At 40.4% G+C, this 27,299-nt stretch overlaps 1 protein-coding gene across 1 annotated transcript in view; it reads left to right on the top strand.

Annotated features, from left to right (window-relative positions):
• Positions 1–285: 285 nt before the first annotated feature.
• The window catches only part of MCM6 (minichromosome maintenance complex component 6), a 60,612-nt gene continuing 33,598 nt past the window's right edge, over positions 286–27,299 (top strand). Inside the window, exons 1-8 of the mRNA XM_006880731.1 lie at positions 286–392; positions 2,656–2,802; positions 5,422–5,532; positions 8,561–8,810; positions 15,640–15,805; positions 16,110–16,255; positions 16,855–17,005; positions 19,467–19,608. Of these exons, the coding sequence (XP_006880793.1) occupies positions 286–392; positions 2,656–2,802; positions 5,422–5,532; positions 8,561–8,810; positions 15,640–15,805; positions 16,110–16,255; positions 16,855–17,005; positions 19,467–19,608 (1,220 nt within the window). The remainder of the gene's footprint in view (positions 393–2,655; positions 2,803–5,421; positions 5,533–8,560; positions 8,811–15,639; positions 15,806–16,109; positions 16,256–16,854; positions 17,006–19,466; positions 19,609–27,299) is intronic.

The following is a 27,299-nucleotide window of genomic DNA, read 5'->3' on the forward strand; positions in this document are numbered from 1 at the left end:
TACCCCACACCCCCCCCACACACACTGCGCAGGCGTACAAGCAAGCCACTGCTCCGGGAGGTCTTTGCATTTGGCGCGAAATCCTTGCACATTGGGAGGAGACTCGAGAGAAGCAGCTACTCATTGGGCAAGTTTGGCGCGAAATCTCGGAGCTCCTGCGCTGCGATTGGCTCGGGCGGTCCGGCGGGGCGGAAGCGGCTGCCGCGCGCGCTGAGCTGCAGGGTCCTTGGAGAAGCAGCTCGTGGTGCCCGGGTGTCTGTTTGTGCGCCCCAGCTCCGGCCAGTGATGGACCTTGCGGCGACAGCAGAGCCGGTCGCTGGCTCCCAGCACCTGGAAGTCCGCGACGAAGTGGCCGAGAAGTGCCAGAAACTGTTCCTGGATTTCTTGGAGGAGTAAGTGGGCCGACGCGCAGGCCTTCCCCGGGGCCGCGGGCTCCCATCCCCCGCGGGCACCGCGCCTCCCCGCCAAAAGCCGGCCGCCGTGCGCCCCCCGCCCGGGTATCCCTGCACGGAGGGTTCGCGCCGCCTAGTGAAGCCCAGTGGGACCGCCTCCGGGCCCCTTTGTGGTCCCTAGCGCGTGCATGGAGTTGGGCTGGCTCTGGGAGTAAAGCCATGTCTCGTGCACGATACCCTGAGCGTTACGGCGCAGGGAGTAGGGTGGGTGGTGGTGTGCACCTTTGCCTTGAAACAGACTCATAGATGAGCCTGCAGCGGGTTTCAGAGACAGTGAGCCGCAGGGGATGTTAGTGCCTGTTCTTCTCCCCAAGAGCAGCTAGTGGAGATTCGAACCTTTAGCCACTCTGTTGCAGTGCAGCTCCTTACCACTAGGTCTCAGGGCTCCCTCGCTCGTTACCTGTGCGGAAACGGGTTCTGGGAAGATAGGTTGCCCAGGTGGACCCGGCGGCCTTCACCAAGAAGCACACAGGTATTTGCGTCCTTGGCAGAGCCCCGATGGGGCCGGCAGGGTCCTATCTGCCGTCACGGCACCCCCGGTCTCCGTGGGAACCTGCGGGTTTGAAAATTTCAGTGTGAACATTGTGAGCTGCCCAGCAGGGTTCCCTCCCATTTCCTTTCCTTCCCCTCTCAGTAGTCTATGGCCCCGTGCACCTGTTAACTCTTCCTTGGCTCATCCCACCCCCGGAGGAAATGGAAACATTTAGGATTGTCATGTAACTATCTATAAATCACCGTAGAACCTTTGGGTATGTCATTCTCTGCCTGACAGCTACTCATCTCTCTAAAACCCAGCTAAGGATTCACACCTCCTCGGTGGCACATTCATAACCCTTTTTGATAACAAGAATCTCTTTTTTCAGTATGCAGGTGCCGTTTGCCACGTGTCCCTAATCCCATGCCTGTCAGCCACTGAGCAAACTCCATCCAAGCCCCCATCATAAAGGTCTTCACTAATTACTCCAACAAATCGAGGAAATGGCTTCACTGTACCATCCTCCTCGATGAAGTGGATAGAGATTCTGCTGACAGATTGCCTCTCTACATTGTTGAGGGGCAAAAAATTGATTCTTGAAAACCCAAGTTTGCTCATGAAATAAAGTCCACATTCCTCATAAGATGTATTATCTTCCACAGACTCCATTGTGCACACCCCTTCCCACCACCCCTCACTTTGCTGCTGTTTACACCTATCTACTATCCTTGTTATTTTTTGAAAATTTTACCATCTTTAAAGGCTGAACATCAATGCTTACTTTTGTATTTAACGTTCTTGATGTCCGTCGAGCAGAATTATCTTTACAGGACCATGTTTTTGGTGCTTACATTTAATGGAAGTGCCCTTCTCATCCTTAGTTGTTTACACCTATGTCTCCTGTGAGTTTCAGCCCTAGGACTGGAGCAACACGTGCATTTCCAGGGCAGGTCACTCTGTCAGCTGTGGGGGGGTTTTCCCCTTCAAAGGTTCTGTGTGTAGATAACCAAATACATATTTAAGAGTTAGAGCATGCTATATTTATAAGAGAGATTGGTTCTGTTTCAAAACTAATCTGTATATTTAGAAGAACATATTATACCCTTTGGGAGGAGGAGAAATCTGACAGTACTGTGTATATTTTCATTTCCCTGAGTCTTAGTCAGTAAAGCTCTTTATTTTTTGTTCTGATCAATCTGTTTTTAGTTCCACTTTGTTGGATCATCTTAGTGTTTTAACCTAAATTTCTTTATTGAAACTTCATTCTAAAATTAGTAGTTGGTATAGATGGAAAACCCCATTTATTTTGCAAACTTCCACTTAACACAAGCTTTGTCTGACATACTTTGGGCATGTTGCAAGGAGGGACCAGTTCTTGGAGAAGAACATCATGTTTGGGAGAGTGGAGGGACGGTTCAGAATAGGAAGACCCTCAATGAGATGGATCGATTCAGTGATTGGGGTAATGGGAATGGGTGTGTCAGAGACAATGAGGTAGGCACAGGAGAGAGCAGGGTTTAGGGCTCTTGTATATAGGGTTGCTATGAGTTCTCTTGTATATAGGGTTGCTATGAGTTGCAAGCGACTAGATGACCCAACAACAATAATAATTTAACATTTGAGCTTTGTTAGTTGATTGAAAAATAGTAGTATACTTGAGAAAATCAGATTAAAAGGCCAGGGTTCTTATTTTAACTCCTCAATTTAATCTGTCTAATGTGTCCACAGGTTTCAGACCAGTGATGGAGAAATAAAGTACTTGCAGTTGGTAGAGGAGCTAATTCGTCCTGAGAGAAACACATTGGCTGTGAGTTTTGTGGATTTGGAACAGTTTAACCAGCAGCTTTCTACCACCATTCAGGAGGAGTACTACAGGTAGGGGCCTTGCTGTTGACTTAAGTACATTGCACCTGCTTCTCCTGTCCCTGTGAGACAGGAGGGTTGTTGGCTAACAGTTACTTACCTCTTCAGAGAAGAGGCTTTTTGATACAATTTGTTATTTTAGGACTGCTCTACACTTTAACCTACATCTTCCTAGAGCTAAATATTGTTTACATGCAAATGTTGAAAACCTTTGTTTTCTACGCAGCTTTGACTGGTTTTAAGACGATCACTTATTTTATGTATTTAATACTATTGTTGTAATGTTCATTTGATTACCACACCAAAGCCCTGGAAAAATTGTGTGTGTCCCAGTCTTCTACAGGTGATATCATACAGCAGGGATGTTGTTACAGATTTCATCTTTAAAGCTTAGCATGCTTAAATGAAAATATTTGCTTACTGTAGAAAAACCGGGAGGGAAAGATCTCATCAGTGTGTGTGTGTGTGTGTGTGTGTGTGTGTGTAATCCCAGCACTCCCAAGTAGGTTCCAGAAACCTTCCAAGTGTGTAAATGCCAGAAGATCTCCTGACACATGTGGGGGTGTGTATAATTTTGTAAAAGCAATTTTGGCATCATGTTGTAGATAGAGCACCCTTTATCATTTTAATGATACATTTTTCCATGTCTCATAAAATTTCTTGAAAACATCTGAATAGCTAAAGGACATTTTTTTTCTGCTCTTTTTTAAACTTTTTTTTTTTTTTAATTTTTTTAAAAAAATTTTTTTATTGGAGAGCTCTGGTATCCTAGGGGTAAGACGCTGCACTGCAATCCCAGAGGTATGCAGTTCAAATCCACAAGATGCTCTGCTGGAGAAGGAGGGGTCAAGCTCCTCCTGTACCAGTCAGATCTGATTTGACGGTACACATAAAAAATAATACAATAAAAATTTTTACAAAGTCCCTCCTTCCCCAGCAGAGCATCTGGTGAATTTGAACCACATACTTCTAGGATTGCAGTGCAGCTTCTTGCCACTAGGCCACCAGAGCTCCTTTAAAGGACATTTGTTAAAGAAATATTATCGGAATATATTATACTTAATAACTTGGATTTCTTCTTTAATTCTTATATAAAGAGAGAAACATTTTTTTAAAAGAGAGGTGCAGACCCAAGTGTAAGAAAGCCTGATCCTGCTCCTCACTTGTACATAGGGAGATTAGAGACATGTGTTGCTGATTCTCCATCATAGTGGTTGCTGGGCCAGCAGCAGTGGTTGGAGGGATGGGCAGCAGTTTGTGGTAAAGGTGTGCAATAGAAAGGACTTCCCACAGTGGGAGAGGCAGAAATCAGGACTTGATGTAGACAGGTCTCTGCCGTGACTTATGCAACAGCCAAGTAGCAGTGCCGTCTCCCAAAAGTAGGGCCTGTTTTGGAGGACTTTCAGATCCCATTACTCAGACAACTGCAGCTGTTGTTTATCGAGAGGATATACACACTGTCTCCTAGTCAAACAAGATGTGTCCTCTCACATCGCCACAAGATTCCTGCCTGCCCTTGTCCATTTATTATAAATAAAAAACGGAACATGAAAAGATAACACTAGCCTTGACATCAGAATGGGAGATATTTTTCCAGAGAAAACCCATGGTATTGAATGTAGCACAAAGAAGATGATTGTTCAGATAGATCATCTGGAGCCGATGCTGTGTGTACTCAGTGATTAATGCTAGATAATGAAGTTAGCAGTGTATCTTTGGTGTTTCTTTGTATTAGATCTTCTTATTGAAAGAGGCTTCCAGACCCAGACTAGATGGCATAAATTTGCTGTATATTTAGGTTTTAAGATTTGCAAGTAACTAGGTAAAATTAGACTTTAAACTAGGTCTGAGCTTTTAGCAGGCCTGTTAAGGAAAGGAGGCCTCATTTGGCTTTTTATTTATTCATTCATTGTTGCACATTTTCCTCCCCCTTTTTCTTTCTCCTCCCCCAGTCCACTTTACAATGCCCCTCTGGTCATATATAAAATACCTGGTAATATATTCCTCTTAAATAGTTCTTTCCCTCATCTGTTCTAATATAGTGCTCATTATCTCTTCCCATTCACCTCTCAACCCCCATGTCAATCTTGTTCTGCAACAGCAGTGTTATGCACTATTTGTCCTTTTGTGACTGAAATATTTTGCTCAGTATCATGTCCTAAAGGTTCACCCACGTTGAGTAATATTTTACAGTGTCATTGCTTTCCAGTGCTGAGTAATACTCCATTGTGTGAATGTACCATTATTCTCTCCATTCTTTTTTTGCCAGGGACTTGAGTTGCTTCCATCACTTTTGCTGTTGTGAATAATGCAACAGTAAACATGGGTGGGCATACATCTGTTTGATTCACAGCTGTTTCTTTAAGGTATATTCCCCAGTAGTGGGATTGCTGTGTCAAAAGGTATTTGTACTTGCAACATTTTGAGAAAGCACCAGACTGCCTTTCATAGCGGCTTTGCTAGTTTACATTCTCACCAGCAGTGAATAAGAGTTCTAGTCTCTCTACAACCTTACCAGCATTTTTTATTTGCTGCCCTGTTGAACTTTGCTGTTGTTTCTGGAATGAGATGGTATCTCAGAGTTCATTTGGCTTTTTAAAGATTTTAGTTGATTGTATGTTTGTTTTACAGAGTTTACCCTTACCTTTGTCGGGCCTTGAAAACCTTCGTCAAAGACCGTAAAGAAATCCCTCTGGCCAAGGACTTTTATGTTTCATTCCAAGACCTGCCTACCAGACACAAGTAAGAAACTTACCTTTGCAAGAAGTGGAGGTCATAAATTGTATAAATCACACCAAACAAACTAGCTGCCTTCAAATAGATTCTTATTCACAGCAACCCTATAGTATAGAGTGGAACTGCCTACTAGGGTTTCTGAGACTTTTTTTAAGGAGGTTTATTAGGGCCCTAAAACAGAGGCCTAGTTGGTGAAGGGTAGAAATGGGCTGGCTGTGCAAAAGAGTTGAAAAAGAAAAAGGGGCAGAGTACCTTTGGGAAGACAGTAGCTAAGCCAAACCTTAGGACACGCTGTCAGCAGCATAAGGGTGAAAGAAGAGTCCAGCTATAACCTTTTAAGGAAATGACAGTCATATCTTTGTCCCAACACAGTTTATGGAATTGAACTGCTGATTTTTTAGTTGGCAGCTCTGTACTTTAATCATCACACCATCAGGGCTGCTTTCAAATAGTGAAAACCCAAAGCTATTGCCATCAAGGCACTCCAGTGCAAGACAGGCCTCCATCTGGCCTCTCAGGATACAAGTTTTTATGGGAGGAGAGTGCCTTTCTATCTCTCACATGGCAGCTGGTGAATTTGTAGCACAACATATGAACACTGTGCCATCTTAAACTCAACAAGTCAGGATTGATTCATGGCCACCCCTCCTTTGAGATTATACAGCAGATTGTCCATCTTTTTCCCGTGGAGTCATTGGTGGACTTGAACCTATAAGAGAGGTGTGTGGCCTTTGAGTTTGTAGCATGACTCCATAGATACTCTGCCACCAGTGTTCCCTCCCAGGAATAAGGATACCATTTAATTGGCCATCAGAAAACTTGGTAGATTGTGGTCCAGCTGGCTGTTTAATGTCATGCAAATAACTTTTTTTTTCTTTAAAAGATTTTTTTTTAAATTTTTTTTATTTTCTGTGTATGTACTATCAAATCAGATCTGACTATTACAGGAGGGGATTGCCCCTCTTTCTCCAGCAGAGCATCTGGTGGATTCAAAGCACGTACCTCTGGGATTGCAGTGCCGTTCTTTGCCACTAGGCCACCAGAGCTCCCTGCAAACAGCTTTTGACTTCTCTGGATTTCAGTGTTATCTGTAGATTCTAACTAAATCAACATTGTTATAAAATGACCTTTTCATGGTAGTGACAAAAATAGTGAAGAGTTCTATAAGCTAGTGTTGCAAAGATAGGGGGAGGGGGAATAGTGGAAGTTATCCAGAAAGTTTTGTGTAAGAGAAAAAAGTTTTCCTATGAGGAAAAACATGTTAAGTGAAGCAGATTATCAGAATAGTCCTACTTTAGGATATCTTTTTGAGAAGTTGGTGGCTGGGAATAACATTAGTCAGGTGAGCCAATTTGAAAACAGAAATCAAACAAGTTCAGACATCTTTGGGAAACTATCACATACTAAAACTTTGAAACCTATTTTAGCAGTTATTTCGTAGAGAGTATGTTCCACTGCTTTGTGAAGTAAAGAACATGTTTCTGAAATTTTAGTACAGTTTTTCCTTTGATAAAGTTAAGATCATTCTGTTATAGGATATATTTTCATTGCTTGGTTATGTGGTTTAGGGGTTTACATTTTGTTACATCATATTATACAATTTAACTAGTCCCCATTGTTAAAAGCTAAGATTATCTTTTACTTAAAGGTTTAGAGAGGATGTTGTATGTTCACATATCCAAAATTCAGTATCTGATCCTTCATATACATTTTAATAATGTGAATTAAAATTGATGAATGTCATTAATGACAGTACCTGATCAGCCTCATTGTATATTACCTTTTCCTTCAAGTTTTTGGTTTATTCCTTTTACACCTCTCTTACCATATCTATTAATCCTCAAAGAATGGTTCTGCTTTTAATGTGTACCTTTTTTCAGGATTTCAGAAAACTGGATTTATGTCATATTAGCCCTTTGTGATTACCTTACTTAGGCTTTGCATGAGCCTCTAGGTTCAGCCATGTTAGGCAGTGGTTTGGTGGACTTTTCTGGTTTTTTAGTGTTGTGTCGTACTCCATTGGGTAACTACTGTAATTTGTCCATTGATGAGCACCTGAGTTATTTTCATCTCTTTGTAAATAGCACAGCAGTAAACATGTATATGCATTTATCTGTTCGTGGAGCAGCTTTTACTTACATATATACCTTATAGTAAGATTGCTAGATTAAATGATATTTCTGTTCTCATTTTACATTCCCACTAGAAGGCTATGAGTGTTCCCGTTTCTCCAGACCCTTGCTAGAATTTGTTTGCTATTGTTGTTGCTGAGGGAGATGATATGTTATTGCCATTTTTCTTTCCTAATCTCCGATAGCTAATGTGGGAGCTCTGGTATCCTAGTGGATCAGAAGTTCTGTTGCCAACCCAAAGACAGGCAGTTTGAATCTACTAACTGCTGCATGGGAGAAGATAGGCAATCTCCTCCCTTGAGATTTGTAGCCTCTGAAAACTCGCTGGAGGCACAGCTGAGAGTTGGTTCTGACTCGATGGCACATAACAGTAGCAACAGCAATAGAGAATGATCTTGAACATTTCTTCATGTATTTGTTGACCATCTAAATGTCTTTGATGAAGAATCTTTTCTTATCCTCTGCCAATTTTATAATTATCTTTTTCTTGATGAGTTGATGAATTCTTCTAGGGATGAGTTCCTTGTCAGGTATGTTATTGCCAAATGTTTTTTTCAAGGTCTGTAGGCTCTCTTTTTATTTACTCTTTTAAATAAATCTTTTTGATGCACATGAAGATTTAATTTTGAGGATGTTCCAGTTGTCTGGATTCTTTTTTAATTTTAAGCTTTTTAATCTTCTTTATTAGTTTTTATTGGTGGTTTTTCTCATTACTATGAATGTTTCTTACAAGTTAGGAATTAACACAGTCAATAGTTTGTATGGGAGAGTCCAAAGAATAACTTGTCCCTTGATAATACTTTTACTCATAAATTATTATTGACTACCATCTCATTAAAATAAAAATCTTTTATTAGTGGGGAAATAATAGCGTTTACTAATGCACATTTGTTTGTAAACAGAATTCGAGAACTGACTTCCTCCAGAATTGGTTTACTGACACGTATCAGTGGGCAGGTGGTCCGGACTCACCCTGTTCACCCAGAACTGGTCAGTGGGACTTTTTTGTGCTTGGACTGCCAAACGGTGATCAAGGATGTAGAACAGCAGTTTAAATACACACCACCAAACATCTGCCGAAATCCAGTTTGTGCCAACAGGAAGAGATTCTTGCTGGATACAAACAAATCAAGATTTGTTGATTTTCAGAAGGTATGTACTTAACTTTTGTTTAGGTCAGTTCCAGGCTTTGCCAATAATTCATTTCTACGCCTTTGAAATAGTTTATTGAGAAAATATTAAGTTCACTTTTTGTGTAAGGTCAAATAGCAAATGTGGCTATAGTTTTCAAACCAAAAACTTAATACATTTCAGTTGTCTGTTTATAAATGATTTTTAACTTAGACTTTTCAGAGAGTAGTTCTTGTTATAACTGGAGATAAATCCTTAGAGGAGGAGAAATTTATTAGGATGAGACTAATCAGAGTGACAACAACGTGACTGGAATGTCAAGCACCGCACCGGGTGATGGTCATCAGTGATAGCTCTGAGTTCAGAGTATCCAGACTGAGAGATCTAAGAGCAGATTTGGTATAAGATAAAGGGGTACTATAAAGCCACTCTGGGACACAGTTTGGAGTTTCCTAGGAATATACCCCGAGAAAATTAGAACTGACACAGATTTGTACACCAGTGTTCATAGCAACGCTAGTCACCATTGCAAGGACATGGAAACAGCCCAAATGTCCAACCACAACCAAATGAATTGAGAAATGTTGATATATTCACACGATGGAATACTACACAACACGCAGGAGCAACGATTTAAAAAATATACTACATAGCTTGTGAGAGACTGGAAAACATTATGCTGTGTGAACTAACTTAGTCTCATAAGGACAAATACTGCATAAGACCACTATTGTAGAAATAGATAACTAGTAAAACATGTATGAGGATCCATGGGATGAGGGTGGGGGCAGAGGCGAAATCTTAGGGTCACACAATTTGTTGGGTAGAGGGAGGGAGAGGTAAAGAAAATGGGAAAGATCCAGTGGGGATCTGGAAAGACAGGTGGGCATAGCTCAAATGAGTGGGAATGATTGAAATACAGTGTGAATGAAGGATAATGTGAAACACAGTGTATATGAACTTTGTAAGCAAACCAATATAAAAATGTAAAAAAAGATGTGGGGTACTTTTGAGAAATTTTAACCTGTCTTGAAAAAGCAAGAGAAATATCATTTGAGATGGTATTCAGAGCAGATATTCACGTAGCCATTTGGAACAGAAAAAGGAAACCATATGTATTTTGAAAATAATTCTCTTTTTAGTGGCACTTTACACAACCCAGCATATATCACGTAGCCATTTGGAACAGAGAAAAAGGAAACCATATGTATTTTTAAAATAATTCTCTTTTTAGTGGCACTTTACACAGCACAGCATATATCTGCTGATAGTTTCTATGTTAATATTTCTTGTGTACGTACTTCACAGTATAATACCGATATCTCTGCCTAGGTTGTTTGATCATCATTAGTTTAAACTCTGTGCCCCTTATAGTCATTGTCTTGTGCTTTAGATTAACTGTTGTCACTTTAAATCTATTATAAAAGTACTATGCTCCAGACAAACATGATTAAATTGTTTCTTTAAATATAGTTTATTTAAATATAGTGCCATGGGATAAGTTAAGATCTAAAGACTATTTCTACGCATTTGATAAGGGAAGTTCTCCTGTTCTTCAAGCATCTTGTAAGCCTGGTTTTTATATGAGTTTGAAATTTGCTTCCACACTTTGGCTCAGGATTTGTATATTGAGCCCTTGATGATGATGTTGAGAAATGGTAGCTGGGCACCATTCCTTTCTCATCCCAGGTTAGTAAAGAGAAGGTTATTGGACAGTACAACTGGTAACCTGTTTCCTTCCCCAGTTTTTGAGTCTTCTCTTGCCTCTGCTCTTGGAGAAAATACAGTCCAATGTCTCAAATTTTTAATACAAAGATGTTCAGTCTTCTTAATAAATAGAAAAGAATTAAAATAGCGGAGTAAAATAGTCCAAGTATCAGATTAAGCTTTAACTATAAAATGTTAAAGTTTAATACTCCGTTTTCAGCAAAGGTACTGATAAATTTGGTCCCTCCCACTATTTTTAATTGGTTTTAGTTCAATGGCTTTCGACTTTTCTATCGGCTGGAAACTGGAAGATGAAGCGGGTCGGGGAACAGTGCCAAATGCTAAGCTTTTTGATCACGCCTCATTTCTTTTTAAGTCCGCAGGGTTGGTCTTAGCAGTAGATAAAGCTGTTTTCAGTGGGAGGAATTCTTTCTCACGGGCCCCCTTCCGAACGGTAACATGGGCGGAGGTCCTCCTGTTGACACCTTGCTTCACCTGGTCCTGTGAGCCGCTGGCCTGGCTCCTGATAGGAGGTCACACAAGCTGTCTCTTGTGAGAGGCGGTGTTCCCGTTCTCTGTGGCAGAAGTCACCTCCGAGGCTCTGGCCCTAATTGGTTTTAGTTCAGTCATATATATTTTGTATATTTTGTTTCATAACAACAATTAAGATTATAGAACGCTCTTATTTACAGTGTCCTATGGTGACCTCACTGTGTGCTCCCTTTCCCATCCTGCCCTACCTTACCCATCAGTTCACTTATCTCTGCTCCCGTCCCTGTCTGTCAACCCTCCACAACTGCCAAACAGTAGTTTTTTTACTCCGAAGTGGACTTTTATCTCAAGTTTATCATATGTAAAAGTCACAGGAAAGAGACACAAATGGGCCCAATTGGATTTCCCTATCTGCTTTACACATCTTCTCCCTTAAACTGTTGGTGGATTGGAACCTCTAGAGTCATATATGGCTTTTGGATTATCAGAGTAATAACATCTACAGATTAGGCCACCAAAGCTCACCTTATAGGATTGTCAGTTGTTTGACTGAAAATGGATTTTTTTTTTCCCTCTAGACTTGAAGCATGACTAAGGCCATAGTCTCAGGGTTTCATTAGTCTCTATTGGGCCAGGGAAGCTAGAGTTTTCTTGTTTCCTCTACCCTGTCTACAATCTACTGTGATCCGTTTTGTTGTTATTAAAAGCCATATGAGTTGTAGGTGACTCATAGTGACCCTTTGAATGAAAGTCCTTGACACTTGCGTGACTTTCATCCTTTCTCCAGGTTCATAGGGTTTCCAGAGGCAAGCTATGTACGGAAGTGGATGCCACTTCTGCTTCCAAGTTTGTTTTAATCAGTGAGCTCCACCAAACACTGTCCACCATGGGGTAACCATTATCGTATTTGACACAACAGTGTCACAGTGTTCAGCTTCTCACACATATAATGCATAGTCATATATTCCTTTTGAATGGTCCCTCTCCTCATCTGTTCTAATGTTCATTATCTAACCAGTCTTTCCCCATTCCATCTCCAATCCCCCCCATGTCTATCCTATTTTATAAAAGTAGTATTTATCCTTTTGTGACTGAGATATTTCACTTAGCATAATGTCCTCAAGGCTTCCTCATGCTGTATAATATTTCACTATTTAATTGTTTTTAATTGATATGTAGTATTCCATCGTGTAAATGTTTTGGGTTTTTTTTGTTGTTGTATATCATCAAATCAGATCCAACTGGCACAGGAGGAGATTCCCCCTCCTTCTCCAGTGAAGCATATGGTAGATTCCAACTGTGCAGCTTCTTGCCACTAGACCACCAGAGCTCCCTTTACCATGGTTTTTTTTTTGCTTGCTATCTATGTTTTCTTTTTCTATAATTATATTTTATTAATTTTCATAAACATTTACAGAGATTTTGGGTTTCCATTCATTCACCGCTGCACCATTCTCTCTACCCTCCTCCCAGGTTGTTCTTGTCCAAATGCCACAGTGCTTGTCAAAGCCAGTTCTGATTAATCTTCTTTGTCAGTGTGTCCTTTGCCTTTCCCTATCACTCCTCCCTGAGAGAGACTTCACCCTGAGTCATAAGGAAAAGGGGATGGCATATTCTCTTAGCTACTTCCTGCTGAAAAGGGACGCTGTGGGTTTCAGGGTGAAGATCTTCTCTCACTACTCTAAAGGGCCCCTTTGGCAGTAGGAAACACATAGACTATTATGGAGATTGATTTTGGAATTTAGATGCACTCTTATTGATTGTGCTTGGCCATACATGTTCATATCCTTGAAGATGTATCATGGGGGTGTTGCAACCTAGAAGACACAAATTTGACTAACAAGTTATAAGTACATGAGTCAAAAATTATGGAAAAGTAAAAGAAAAGATTCTTTCATTGTTCCACAAACCCCCCCCAGGCCCCCTCCACCATGCAGCCCTCGCTCTAGACTCCTGTGATGACAGAAACACCCAGTTATATATCTCTTTTAAACAGTTCCCTCCCTCCTCCGCCTCAGTGCAGCACACATCATTGAACCCATCTTACTCAGTCTCTCCCCAACCCCAAGGACAGTCCCATTCTACAACAGTGGCATCATGTAATATTTGTCCCTTTGTGACTGGGATATTTCACTCAGCATAATGTTCTCCAGAGTCAACCATTTTGAATAATATTGCATGAGTTCCTTGTTTTTTAATGCAGCATAGTATTCCATTGTGCGAATATACCACAGCTTCTCTAGCCATTCGTTTGTTGATGGGCACTTAGGTTGTTTCCAACTCCTTGCTATTGTGAACAAAACTGCAATAAACATGGGTGTACATATATCTGCTTGGATGTCAGCTATGGTCTCTTCAGGGTATATTCTCAGGAGTGGAATTGCTGGGTCAAATGGTATCTCTATTTGCAACTTTTTGAGAAAGCGCCATACTGCTTTCCACAGGGGTTGCACCATTTTACACTCCCACCAACAGTGAATCAGGGTTCCAGTTTCTCCACAACCTTGCCAGCATTTGTTGCTTGCTGTTCTGTTAAATTTTGCTATTTTGACTGGGGTGAAATGATATCTCATAGTTGTTTTAATTTGCATCTCTCTTAGGGCTAGGGATTTTGAGCATTTCTTCATGTGCTTGTTAGCCATCTGAATGTCGTCTTCGATGAAGTGCCTGTTCATATCCTGCGCCCATTTTTCTATTGGATTATTTACCTTTATCTTGTTGTGGTGCTCAAGTATTTCATAAATTCTGGGTATAAGTCCCTTATCTGATATGTTATTACCGAATACTTTTTCCCAGTCAGTGGCTTCCCTTTTTACCCTACTGGAGAAGTTTTTGGATGTGCATAGGGATGTCTTTTTTTTTATCCATTCATTTATTGATGGGCGCTTGGATGGCTTCCATCTCTTTGCTACTGTGAATAATGCAGCAGTAAACATGGGTGTGTTTACATCTGTTTGCATTGTGACTCTGTTTCTTTAGGGTATATTCCCAGTAGTGGGATTGCTGGGTCAAATAGTATTCCTATTTCCAGCTTACTGAGAAAGTGCCAGACTGTCTTCCATAGTGGTTGTACCATACCATTTTACATTCCCACCAGCAGTGTGTAGGAGTTGCAATCTCTCCAACCTCTCCAGCATTTGTTGTTTGCTGCCCTGTTGAACTTTGCTGTTGTTGCTGGGGTGAGATAATATCTCATAGTTGCTTTTATTTGCATCTCTGATAGCTAGGGATTTTGGACATTTCTTCATATGTTTGTTTGCTGTGTGAATGTCTTCCTTGGTGAATTGTCTGTTCGTATCCTGTGCCCATTTTATGATTGTTTACCTTTTTTCTTGTTTGGGTGCTCTAGTATTCTGTAAATTTTAGATGTAAGTCCCTTATCAGCTATGTCATTGCCAAATATTTTTTCTCTGTCTATGAAGAAATTTTTTTATGTGTATAGGAATTTGATTCTTAGACGGTCTCATTCATCTTATTTTATTATCTCCTGGTTGTAGGTTTTTCATTATGCTTGGAAGGCTGTTCATGCTGTGGGTTAGGTCTTCTAGAGTTGTTCCTAGCTTTTCTCTGATTAATTTTACAGTCTTTGGTTTTACTTACAGGTCCCTGATCCACCTTGAATTTATTTTAGTTTAAGGTGAAAGACATGGGTCTTGCTTAAGTTTTCTGCAGATGGTTTTCCAATTTTGCTGACATCATTTGTTTAAGAGACTATCCTTTTCCAAAGTAACTGAGTTTGTCTCCTTTTCCAACTTAACTGATTTTGTCTCCTTGTCAAAGAGCGTTTGACCACAGGTGGAAGAGCTGACTTCAGGGTTCCCAATTCTTTTCCATTAATCTATGTGTTTGTTGCTTTGCCGGTACCGTGCTGTTGTTTTGGGTTTTGTTTTGGTTTGGTTTTGGGTTTGTTTGGGTTTTTTTTTTTTTATTTCAAGTACCATGTGATCTTGACCACCACTGTGTAGTAGAATTTGAGATTAGTGAGTGTGATACTAGCTACTTTGTTTCTCTTTTTCAGTAGTGTTTTACTTACTCAGGGTCTCTTTCCATTCCAGATAAAATTAGCAATTGTCATTTCCATCTTGTTGAAGAATGGAGTTGGTATCTGTATTGAAATTGCATTGAACTTTTAGGTTGATTGCCGTTGGTAGTATTGTCATTTTCACGATATTGAGTCTTCGTATCCATAAGCATGGTATATTTTTCTGTTTCTCCAGATCTCTCTCTGTTTCTTGTCCTCTGTATAGGTCTTTTATGTCTCTAGTTTATTTCTTTATTTCCTAGTATTTCATCCTGTAGTTAGATATTATAATTGATTACTGTTTTTCTTAGCTCCATTTCAATATTCTCTTTGTCACTGTAGAGGAATCCAACTGGTTTTTGTATGTTGATCTTGTATCCTGCTTCTTTGTTGAATTGGTCAACAATGTCCAATTGTTTTCTTGCTGAATCTTTAGGGTTTTCTAAATATACTATCATAACATATGCATATAGAGATAATTTTACTTGGAGAATTTTTAGGATGAATGTTGGTCTGTGTCAAAGACCAGAAATGATGATAGTTTAGTAAATGTTTGTATTTGTGGCAGTTGTTTTAGGTCACATTTGAAAGAGATCTCTTCTCATTTTTGACCACTCATTTGTATTATAGGTTCGGATTCAAGAGACTCAAGCTGAGCTTCCTCGAGGGAGTATCCCTCGCAGTTTAGAAGTGATCCTGAGAGCTGAAGCTGTCGAGTCAGCTCAAGCTGGGGACAAGTGTGACTTTACAGGGACCCTGATTGTTGTACCTGATGTCTCCAAACTTAGCACACCAGGTGGGTGTCTCTGGCTCAGGCTTAGCAACTCTACAGTTGCCTGAATTCAGTTGTTTGCTCCATGCATACTTTTTTGGGGGCGGGGGGAGGGGGGGCGGGTGTCTTCTTTTTTGCTACTGATCATAGGGCAGCATGTGAGAATAAGAATTAATTGATCTTATACAAAACGTGATGATCAGAAAGCTTTCAAAGCCTACATGAAATGTTAGGATTTAAAGATTTTATTCATTTGAGTGATTTTTGTACTCAGCACCTCCGGTATTTTAGAGTTGGCTGTGAAACAGCCTCTTGTTGACTCTTTCAGGGGCACGTGCAGAAACAAACTCGCGCGTCAGTGGTGTGGATGGCTATGAAACCGAAGGCATCCGAGGCCTCCGGGCTCTTGGTGTCAGAGACCTTTCTTACAGGCTGGTCTTTCTTGCCTGTAGTGTTGCACCAACCAACCCAAGGGTGAGTCTTAACAGAATGGTGATACCTAAGAAACTCAACCCTCGAGGCTTCAGGAACATCCAGAGCGAGCTAATTGATGTAGGCGGTGAGGGGGAGGTTAAAGTTTAAAGTATGCTTTTGGTCATCCTCCTGAAAGAGGTTTAAATAGATTTATTAATCTGAGAAATAAAGTCTTTGTGAGTGTGATGGACTCTGGATTACAGTTCCCTTAAACTTTATTTTGTATCCTGAGTGGGGAAAAGTTGTGGAAACGAATTCAAGTAATAGAAAAAGGATGAACTTAATACACTGTTAGTTCTTGTACTTTTTCATATCATTAGCATTCTGATCTCACTCATCTCTCAAGCATCCAGATTCATTTAAGTAGCATTATAAAATGGTGTTGTTAGCATTGTTTGGTTTTTTCATTCACTGCCCAAATGATAAACCCTTAAGTATCTTGTTTATCAAAGACCTTAGTAGTTTGAGGATTTTAAAACTTTAATCAGATTCCGAGTTTGATCGCCCAGGTGTATTTTGCCTTAAAGTTCCTCCTTTTGTAGTCACGTTTTAGCTGCTACTTTTTCTAATACTTTTTTCCCTTTTTCCTTGCTCCTCAGTTTGGAGGGAAAGAGCTCCGAGATGAGGAGCAGACAGCAGAGAGCATTAAAAACCAGATGACTGTGAAGGAGTGGGAGAAGGTGTTTGAAATGAGTCAAGATAAAAACCTATACCACAACCTTTGTACCAGCCTATTTCCCACTATCCATGGTAAGAGGTCTATATGTTTGTGTTTTGAGGGCCAGAACTAAACAGGAGTACATTCCACTGTGTAGCCAAATTAGTCTCCTGACTTTTCTCCTTTATTTCTTGGTGTCTCCTTTCATTTTCTAGAGTGGTGGTTTGGTGGGTTTTCTTGGCTATTTATGCACAGGCCTTTGGCACTCTCACATATTATCCCTGGGTAGCAGCTGCTCACTGTCATTTATTCAATCCCCTTTTTGTGCTTGACTTTTCAGTTTTCATATAAAGCTTTCCTTTTATATTCCTCCATCTGCTGTATATGTTTTTTGGGGGGTTGGGGTTTATTTTTTATTTTTAATTAATTTTAATGAAAGTTTACAAACACTTTGGGTTTCCAGTTATTCACTTTTCTCCCTGCCCACCCCCTACCCCCAATTCACTCTTCTCCTGAAAAGAAAGAAAAACTCTTTCATTGTTATTCAGTCCCTTCCCCCACTCCACTATGCAGTCCACTCCACTATGCAGCCTTCACTCTGGACTTCTGTAATGACAAGAATACCCATTCATATATCCCTTTGAAATCTTTCTCTCCCTCATCTGTTCCAATGGAATCTACATCATTCCTCCCCTCCTTTTCTGTCTTCCCTCAACCCTAATGTTAGTCCCGTTTTACAACAGTGGCCCTATGCAGTATTTGTCCTTTTGTGACTGAGATACTTCACTCAGTATAATGTCCTCCAGGGTCATCTATTTTGCATAAAATTTCATGATTTCCTTGTTTTTCAGTGTTGCATAGTTTTCCATAGTGTGAATATACCATTCTCTATCCATTTGTTTGTTGATGGGCATTTGGCTTGTTTCCAGTTCTTTGCTATTGCGAACACAGCCGCAGTAAACGTGGGTGTGCATATATCTGCTTGGGTGGCAGTTATGATTTCTTTAGGGTAAACTCCCAGTAGTGGAATTGCGGGGTCAAATGGTATTTCTATATCCAACTTTTTAAGAATGCTACATACTGCCTTCCATAGTGGTTGCACCATTTTACACTCTCACAAACAGTGAATTAGGGTTCCAATTTCTCCACAACCTTGCCAGCATTTGATGTTTGCTCCTCTGTTAAATTTTGCTATTGTTACTGAGGTGAGATGATATCTCATAGTTGTTTTGTGTGTATGTTTTTTAAAGTAATGCCCCCTTAGCTAAATACTTGATCAGTAAAATGGCAGTTAAATCCATTCTTTATATAAATTCTTTCCTATTTTAAAATATCTTCCTTTACGGTGAGTATATGTTAGTATGTTTGTGCTGCTTTTCCTCCATCCCCCAGAAATTAACTAAAATTAACTATTATTGTTATTGCTGCCCTAATTTCTTGCTACGTGGGCCTCTTTTAAGGGCTGTTGAAGTATCCTTACAACATGGCAGCTAGGTTTTTCCAGAGCCAGCAACCCAAGAGAGCGAACCTGAAAGAAATGTAATGTGGTGGCTCTCGTGACCTGGTGGCAGAGGTGACCCACCTGATCTGCCCCTGTGCTCTGCTAGGAGCAAGTCACTAACTTGAGTCCACTCCTAAAGAGCAGTAAGCTAGGAGGAATATCAAAGAATTCATAGATAATTTAAAAGCCACCACTCCAGAGACAGTTTTGCTTCATTGGTATTTGACAAGAGTTTTGTTTGTGAAATAGATTTTTTTTCCAATTGCCTCCGGTCAATACTTTGTTCATGGTGTGCCTGGAAAGACCTGTAGGTTAATTTTCTTTTAATAGCACATTTTCCAAAGATAATGTTCTTTTTTAGTTATTTCCTTACATTGGATTTGTAAGTGCTTAGAAGCAGCCATAATTTGCCTTTAGCGTCTTACATAACCGATAGCAGTTCAGCTAGCATGTCGCATACATTCAGTAGGTTTCAGAATGATAGAAAAGGGCCGTGGTCGTGCCCTTCAAACAGATTACTCTTGATAAACTCTAAGGCCTAGCATCTGAAAGGATAAACTTGAGTGTGACTATAGTAGGCTTAGTTCATTTGAGGATTGAACACCAGGGAGGACTTTGAGTGAAAAAATAGTCCTTAAAACAGAACATGAAGCTTGTAGCTTGCCATCAAGTAGACCCTGACTCAAGCTGACGCTCTAGCATAGTGGTTCTGCCCTGGATGTGGCCTTTGTAAAGCCATGATCTTTGCAGACCTTGTATTCTACCCCATCTTTCTCCCATAGAATGGGTTTTAGTTGAAAGTTAAGTGCTGTAACCACTGGGCCACTGGATCTCCCAGCTAGGCCTTAAGATTGGCCCATTGGTAAACTGAACAAAAAAAGGATGATGGATTAAGTTTCCAGAGCAAGATCCAAGACCAAAAGCCAGCTTTGTTCACTCCAGTCTCAAAAACTTTGCTTCCGCTCTCTGTTGTAGCTAATATTTATTAACTTTACTTTATGATTTCTAGTGGAATTGTTTAATGTTGAGAATGACTTGTTTTTTTATTTCAGGTAATGATGAAGTAAAGCGAGGTGTCCTCTTGATGCTCTTTGGTGGTGTTCCAAAGACAACAGGGGAAGGGACCTCTCTTCGAGGAGACATCAATGTTTGCATTGTTGGTGACCCAAGTACAGCCAAGAGCCAGTTTCTCAAGTGAGTGTTTGCCTGGCTTAATTCAGTAGAGAAATGCACATAATTCCAAGTTTTGTGCAATACCAAGAATGCACTCGGCCTACTTTTAATGAGGGTGAGGCCTGTATGTAGGACTGTTGGATACATAAGCCTCTTAGATTAAACAGTCTCCTTTTTTAAGTTCAGGATATAAAGATATCCCTTCTTTTTTGGACTAGGGAAAATTGCGGGAGATCTTAAGCCCACATCCTCCATACAATTACATTAATCTTTTTATTGTCTTTGAATGTCAGTATTTTCATGATTGTAAATCATAGTATTGTTGTTGTTGAGTTGGAACCAACTTGTAACTGACTCATAGCAGGTGTTCAGAGACAGTAATTTACATGGGAAGAGATAACTCATCTTTCTCCCTCAAGAGTAGCTGGTACTATGTAACTCTGAGCTTGTAGTACAGCTTTTTTCCTCTTAAGTCACCAGAGTTTTATTTTTAATTACTGATTACCTTAAATATCTTCCAGATCTTTTCATTTTCTTTTTTTATTAAATTTTATTAATTCTAATGCACATTTACAGAGATTTTGAGTTTCCATTCATTCATTGTTGCATTATTTTCTCTACTCTCATCCCCAATTCGTTCCTCTTTTTTCCCCCCTTGAAAGTCTGTTTTAATTGTCCCATTGCCACAGTGCTTGTCAAAGCCAGTTCTGATTAATCTCCTTTGTCAGTGTGTCCTTTGCCATTCCCTGTCACTCCTCCCTGATTCATAAGGAAAAGGGGACGGCGTATTCTCTTAGCTATTTCCTGCTGAAAAGGGATGCTGTAGGTTTCAGGGTGAAGATCTTCTCTCACTACTCTAAAGGGCCCCTTTGGCAATAGGAAACATGTAGACTATTGGGATGATTGATTTTGGAATTTAGATGCACTGTTATCAATTGTTCTTAGCCGTACATGTTCATATCCTTGCAGATGTATCATGGAACTATTACAGCCTGGAAGACACAAATTTAACTAATAAGTTAAAAGTACATGAGTCAAAACATAAAAAGCAATAATATTCCAAATAGAGGTTCTAATAGTGGCACAAATCAAGTTACAGAGGGAAGGTAGTTCTTAAAATAAAAGGCCTATTGACTGGCACTTTGTCTATTATAGTATAAAGGTTAGGAACCACAAGATGGTAGAGGCTCAACTATGTCATTTATTGTTCTTAAGTCCTGGAGCAAATCAGAAGTCTGCATGCAAGGCAGAGGTGAAGTAAGGAACTGCTTATGAGGTTTTCCGTCAATTCCAACAACTAAGAAATAGTGAGAAGAGTTGGGACCTCAGAAGGCTTTTAGGACCAAATAGTAGGCTCTTGTATCCAGGAGAAAACGAATATACTTACCAGTAATGTTAAGCTGTGGCTGACTCTCAGAAGAATGGGAATCCCAGAACATGTGATTGTGCTAATGGGAAATTTATACTTGGACCAAGAGGCAGTTGTCAGAACAGAGTAAGGAGACACTATAGGGTTCAAAATCAGGAAGGGGGTTCATCAGGGATGTATTCTGTCTCCGTACCTTTTCAATCTGTATGCAGAACAGATCATCTGAGATGCTGGGCTATATGAAGAGGAATGTGGCATCAGGATTGGTGGAAGAATCATCAGCAACCTGCGTTATGCAGATGACAAAACCCTGCTTGCTGAAACTGAGGAGGACCTGAAGCGCTTGCTGCAGAAGATCAAGGACTACAGCCTCCTATATGGACTGAAGCTCAACATCAAGAAAACAAATATTCTAACCACTGGGCCAATTGGCAGCATCAGTATGGAAGGTGAAGAGATTGAGATAGTTAACAGTTTTAGTTTACTTGGCTCCACAGTCAACACTCTTGGTAACAGCAGCCAGGAAATCAAGAGACAGATTGCATTTGGAAAGTCAGCTGTGAGGGACCTCTCAAGAGTACTGAAGAGCAACGATGTCAGGCTGGAGACTAAGGTGTGCCTGATCCAGGCTATAGTCTTCGCAGTTACGTGCTATGCATCAGAGAGTTGAACAGTGAATAGGGTTGATAGAAAGAGGATTGATGCCTTTGAGCTCTGGTGCTGGAGAAGAGTGTTGAATATACCATGGACTGCTAGGAGAACAAACAGGTTTGTCCTGGAGAGGGTAAAGCCAGAATGTTCCCTGGAGTCAAGGATTCTGAAGCTTTGTCTGACATATTTTGGGCATGTTGCAAGGAGGGACTGGTCCTTGGAGAAGGACATCATGTTTGGCAGAGTGGAGGGGCGGTGAAGGAGAGGAAGACCTTTGATGAGATGGATCGGTTCTGTGACTAGAGAGGTGGGAATAGGTGCATTTGAGATGGCTGGGTTGGCACAGGATATAAGAACATATAGAGCTCTTGTACATAGGGTCGCTATGAGTCGCAAGCAACTCGATGGCACATAACAACAACAACAGCAATGTTAATGCTCACCCACAGCTCTTCTGGGAGGATCTAAATCTTGAAGCGTCCTCCTTTGTTTCCAGCTGGGAGCTGGGGCCTGTCAGTTCTGTCTGCCACGAGGACCTGATGTGGGCCACCCTTGGCCAAGTGTCCTTCAGATCCACACTTAAAGCAAGTGAGTGGGAGCTTCCTCTCTACTCCCTTGCCTATCTGTGGCTCTCATCTGTGACTGCTCTGGTGGCCCAGCGTTCCACAGCGGAAGCAATTCTGACCTCCTTTATTACCTTTGGGTGGCACTGTTTATGAGTAAGACTTCCTTTTCCTGACATAGGCCCTAAACTGGCAGCAATAGCTTCCCCAGTCTTTTCATTTTCACAATGAACCTTTTTTGTTGATGAACTGTGACTTCCAAAGCCCTATTGCTGGACTTTAACGTGGCAGTTTAATAGGAGTCCTGAGAGGTATACATGGTCAATTCAGGCTTGGCTGCTGTCTAAAAAGTTGGAGGTTCATGTCTGCCCAAAAGTACATTTTAAGATAAGCCTAGTGATCTACTTCTGACAGACTCCTCCTTCACTTTCTGCTGGCAAGTTGGAGCCAATTCATGACTGAAGTCAGTGAGTTTACAGGTCGCAGGGGAGGAGACTGCCTGCCATTTACCCGCAGAGCTGCTAGGGGTTTTTTAACCACCCAGGCAGGAACTGCATCTTCTGGGTTAACATCACAGCTTTTCTACAACCACCACCACCAGGGCTCCCTTCCAGCCAGATAGCCAACCAGAAAGCTCTCTCGTGGGGTTAGTAGTTAGACTCTGCTCCACTGCAGCTAGTTTGATTTTCATTATTTAATGAGTACAGCATATGGGTAGAATGAACATGATCTGTATAGAAGTTTGTATTTTTTTATTTCCTTCGGAGACTTAAGAAAACTTAAATATGGACACATTCTTCAAAAACAATACTACACAAAGGAGACTAGTGGCAAAGTCTGTAGGGAGTTAGTTGCTGTGCTAACCCAACAGCAGCGTCTGTAGCAGTTCAAATCTGCCAGCACCTCTGTGGGAGAGAGATGAACACTCTCCCCCCGGTGTGCTGTGCTGCCTCCCAAAAACCCACGAAGAGTCAGCTATTCGTTATTTTCAAGTTTGTCAGAAACCTAGGACTCAAAATAATAGAATCTATTTAAAAAACTATCTGCTGTGGTCGGGAGCTCTGGTGGCCTATCGGGTAAGGAGTTGCACCGCCAACCCAAAGGCAGAGAGTTTGAATTCATTGGCTGCCCACTGTGTGACAGATGGGCATTGTCTTCCTGTATGATTATCACTGTCTGAAAACCTGCTAGAGGGTCAGCTGTGAGTCAGTTCCGACTTGATTAACAGTGAGTGTGGTGCTTTGTACGTGTCTTAATACTTGTAGTGCCCTGACATCATGTGCTTGCTGGTTTTCAGGAGAGAAACGTGAGACTCGGTTATCTGCCTAACTTCCTGTAGGTGACACATGACACTGAGCCACCATTATTAGCACTCAGATATTTCACTGCAAAACCTGTGCTATTCATACTGTGTCATGTAGCCTTTCTTAGAAAACGTGTGAGTTGGCACTGTTGTACAATATGGAACCTTTTTGCTTGGTTTGGTGTTTTGTGATTAAATATCTTTTTTTGCAATTTTTTATTATTAATTTTAATGAAATATACAGGGATTTTGGATTTCCATTCATTCATTGTTGCACTTTTCTCCCTGCCCACCCCTCCCCTCCAGTTGGTTCTTTTCTTTGAAAAGTAAAATAAAAATTCTTTCCTTGTTATACAATCCCTCCCCCTAAGTCCTCTCCAGTTCATTCTGGACTCATGTCATGATAATAATACATGATCATATATCCCTTTTAAACAGTTCTCTCTCTCTCATCTGTTTCAGTGCAGTATAAATCATTTGTCCCATCTTTCTCTGTCTCCCCTCCCCAACCCTTATGTCAATCCTGTTTTACAACATTGGCACTATGCAGTATTTGTCCTATTAAATATCTCTTTCATGTATCAGGAACTGAGGTCTCAATTTGAAGATGCTGGTCTTAGGGTAAATGGGGGTTCTCCATGTTCCTTTTGCTTCCTAACCTAAGAAAGCTGTATTACAGTGTTGCCTGTGATGTTTCGTAATGTTGTATGTGATTGTGTTAATGGAGAAATAGCTTTCCTATCTTATGATTTGTTAAAAATATTTAGAGAAACTTTACGTGCCATAAAATTCCGTTTTAAAGTATACCGTTCACTGATTTTTAATGTTCTCACAAAGATATATGATGATCATAACAATCTTAAGTTTAATATATTTTATCATTCAAAAAGCTACCCATATCCATTATCACACACACCCATCCTGAGTTCCCACGCCATGTGGATAGCTGTTCAGAATGAGTGCTGTGGTTTGTGGTTATGTTACACTGAGCTCCTTACAATAACTGTGTCCTTAGTCTCATTATTTTCAACAGAAGGTCTTATTTCTCAAACTTTGTCTAGCCCCCTTAATGTATAAACTTCCTTAACCTCATCTTAATCCCTATAGCCAATCAGTCAACACCTGCCCTTGGGATAGCCATCAAATATGATTTAGAAGCATCTTTCTTGGATACTTGAACTTGACTCCTACTCACAACAAATTGTTCACCACAGTCACCTTCATTTGGTGCAGGAGTGGTATAAGTCGACAAAAAGACTTGCAGCTTTTTCTTGTGCTAAAGTAATAAACATATGCACCTGTTTTGACTTAAGGTTTTTGACTTAAACATACACTCAGGCACAGATCTCATTGGTTTGTGGACTGCGTGTATGTCACTGTTTTTCACTGTCACATGTCATGCCATTGTATGAATATACTATGTTTTTTGTTCACTTATCAATTGATGGACATTTGTGGTGTTAGCACTTTTTGGCTCCTATAATTAATACTCCTATAAACATTGATAGACATTTTATGTTGACATTTTTCTTGCTCTGGTGTTATCTTTTTCACATGGATTTGCTGGATCAGGTGTTAATGATTTCATTTGGAGCAGTTGCTTGGATTTTCCAAAGTGTCTGCATCATTTACATTCCCACCAGCAGTGCTTGGGAGTTCTGGTTTCTCCACATGTTTGCCAGTTTCTGACTGTGTTTTTAATCATCACCATCCTGCTGGGTGTGATGTGGTTCGGATTTTCATTTTCCAGATGGCTCGTGATGTTGAACACCTTTTCCTGAGTTTACTGGCCATTTTGGATACTTTTCTGGAAAATGTTTTCGATTCTTTTACAATTTTTAAGTTAGAATGGTGATCAAGTTGTATATGTTCTTTTTGTATATTGATATGCAAATCTCATCCTTAAAAAAAGATGACTGAGCATAGTGTAGAAATTATCAAACTATATCATTAATATCATATGACACTGATAAGGAACTGCCAGATGGATACAGAAGAGGCTGTGGACTGAGGGATATGATTGCTACTGCCAAGTGTGTCTTGGCTAAGAACAGACAATATCAGAAAGATGTTGTGTTTTATTAACTTTGTAAAGGCATTCAACTGTGTGACTCATAAATTATGGATGATATTTCATAGACGATAGGGTAGAATGGAAATTCCAGAACACTTCATTGAGCTCTTGTGAAATCTGTGCATTGCCAAAAAACAGTTCTGTTAAAACAGTGGGATACCACATGGTTTAAATTAGGAAAATGTAATGTGTGTCAGGGTCGTACCCTTTCTCCATAACTATCCATTCTGTATTGTTGTTGTTGTTATGTGCCGTCGAGTCATTTGCGACTCACAGCGATGCTGTGTACAACAGCCCTAAACCCTGCTCTATCCTGTGCCAATCTCATTGCCTCTGACACACCCATCCTGATTACCCCAGTCACTGAATCAATCCACCTCATAGAGGGTCTTCCCCTCCTGCGCTGTCCCTCCACTCTGCCCAGCATTATGTCCCTCTCTAAAGTCCTGTCTCTCCTTACAACATGTCCAAAGTATGTCAGGCGAAGCCCCAGAATCCTTACCTCCAAGGAGCAGCCTGGTTTAACCCTCTCTAGGATGAATCTATTTTTTTTCTTGGCAGTCCATGGAACATTCAGTACTCTTCTGCAGCACCACAGCTCAAAGGCGTCAATTCTCCTTCTATCCTCCCTAGTCATTGTCCAACTCTCTGATGCATAAAAAGTGATTGCAAAAACCATGGCCTGTATCAGGTGCACCTTAGTCTCCAGAGAGACACCATTGCTCTTGAGTACTTTAGAGAGGTCCCTAACCGCAGACTTTCCCATCACAATACGTTTTTTGATTTCCTGGCTACTGGTGCCAAGAGTGTTGACCGTGGAGCCGAGCAAGCATTCTGTATACTGAGCAGATTATTCATTGTGATATCAGGATTGGAGGATGATTCATCAACAAGCTACATTATGTGTAGATAATACAACCTTGTTGGCATAAAGTGAAAAAGAAGCACTTACTGAAAAAGATCGAAGACTAAGAGCCTTCAATATTGATTGCATCTCAATGTCAAGGAAATAAAGTCCCAACCATGAGAATAGTAGGCAACATCATTGAAATTGTCAAGAATTTCATTTTGCTTGAATCCATAATCAACACCTATCAGTCAAGAAATCAAAAGACATGTTATATTGGGGAAATCCTTTGTCAAGAACTCGAAAGTGTTAAAAAGCAAAGATGGCAGTTTAAATTCTAAACCATTGAAGGCTTACAGTCTAACCCAAGCCATGGTATTTTCAGGTGACTTCTTTTACAGATAAGAACAGTAACAAAGGAAGACCAAAGAAGAATTGATGCTTTCAATTGTGATGCTGATGAAAAGTTTTGAATATATTGTGAAGTACCAAAATAATCTGGCTTGGGACAAAGATGGTGAAATTTCTTCTCACTTCTTTTGAGTCAGTCCTTGGAAAAATGCTTAGGTCAGTGAAAGAGAGGAAGACCCTCAGTGAGATGAAGTGATAATAGTGATTAAAAAAGTGGGCCTGCAGATGACGTGGAATGGGGCATGGGTTTGATCAGAGAGTCTAGGATTACTGTTTGTTTTAGTTCACGCAACCACACTTAACAACATATGCAAATCATGTATCAAACTATACTTAAATATTTTCACCTATTTAGTAGATTGTATTTTCTTCTAACGTAATATTCTGTGGAGCACCAAGGTTTTTATGTTTAATGAAGTCCATTTTGTTTATTTTGTTACTTTTTTTAAAAATTTTATTATTTTTCTGTGCGTGTACCGTCAAATCAGATCTGA

This window comes from Elephantulus edwardii, unplaced genomic scaffold, assembly GCF_000299155.1.
Source record: "Elephantulus edwardii isolate Elephantulus edwardi_28Jun2011 unplaced genomic scaffold, EleEdw1.0 scaffold00010, whole genome shotgun sequence".
Lineage (NCBI taxonomy): Eukaryota > Metazoa > Chordata > Mammalia > Macroscelidea > Macroscelididae > Elephantulus > Elephantulus edwardii.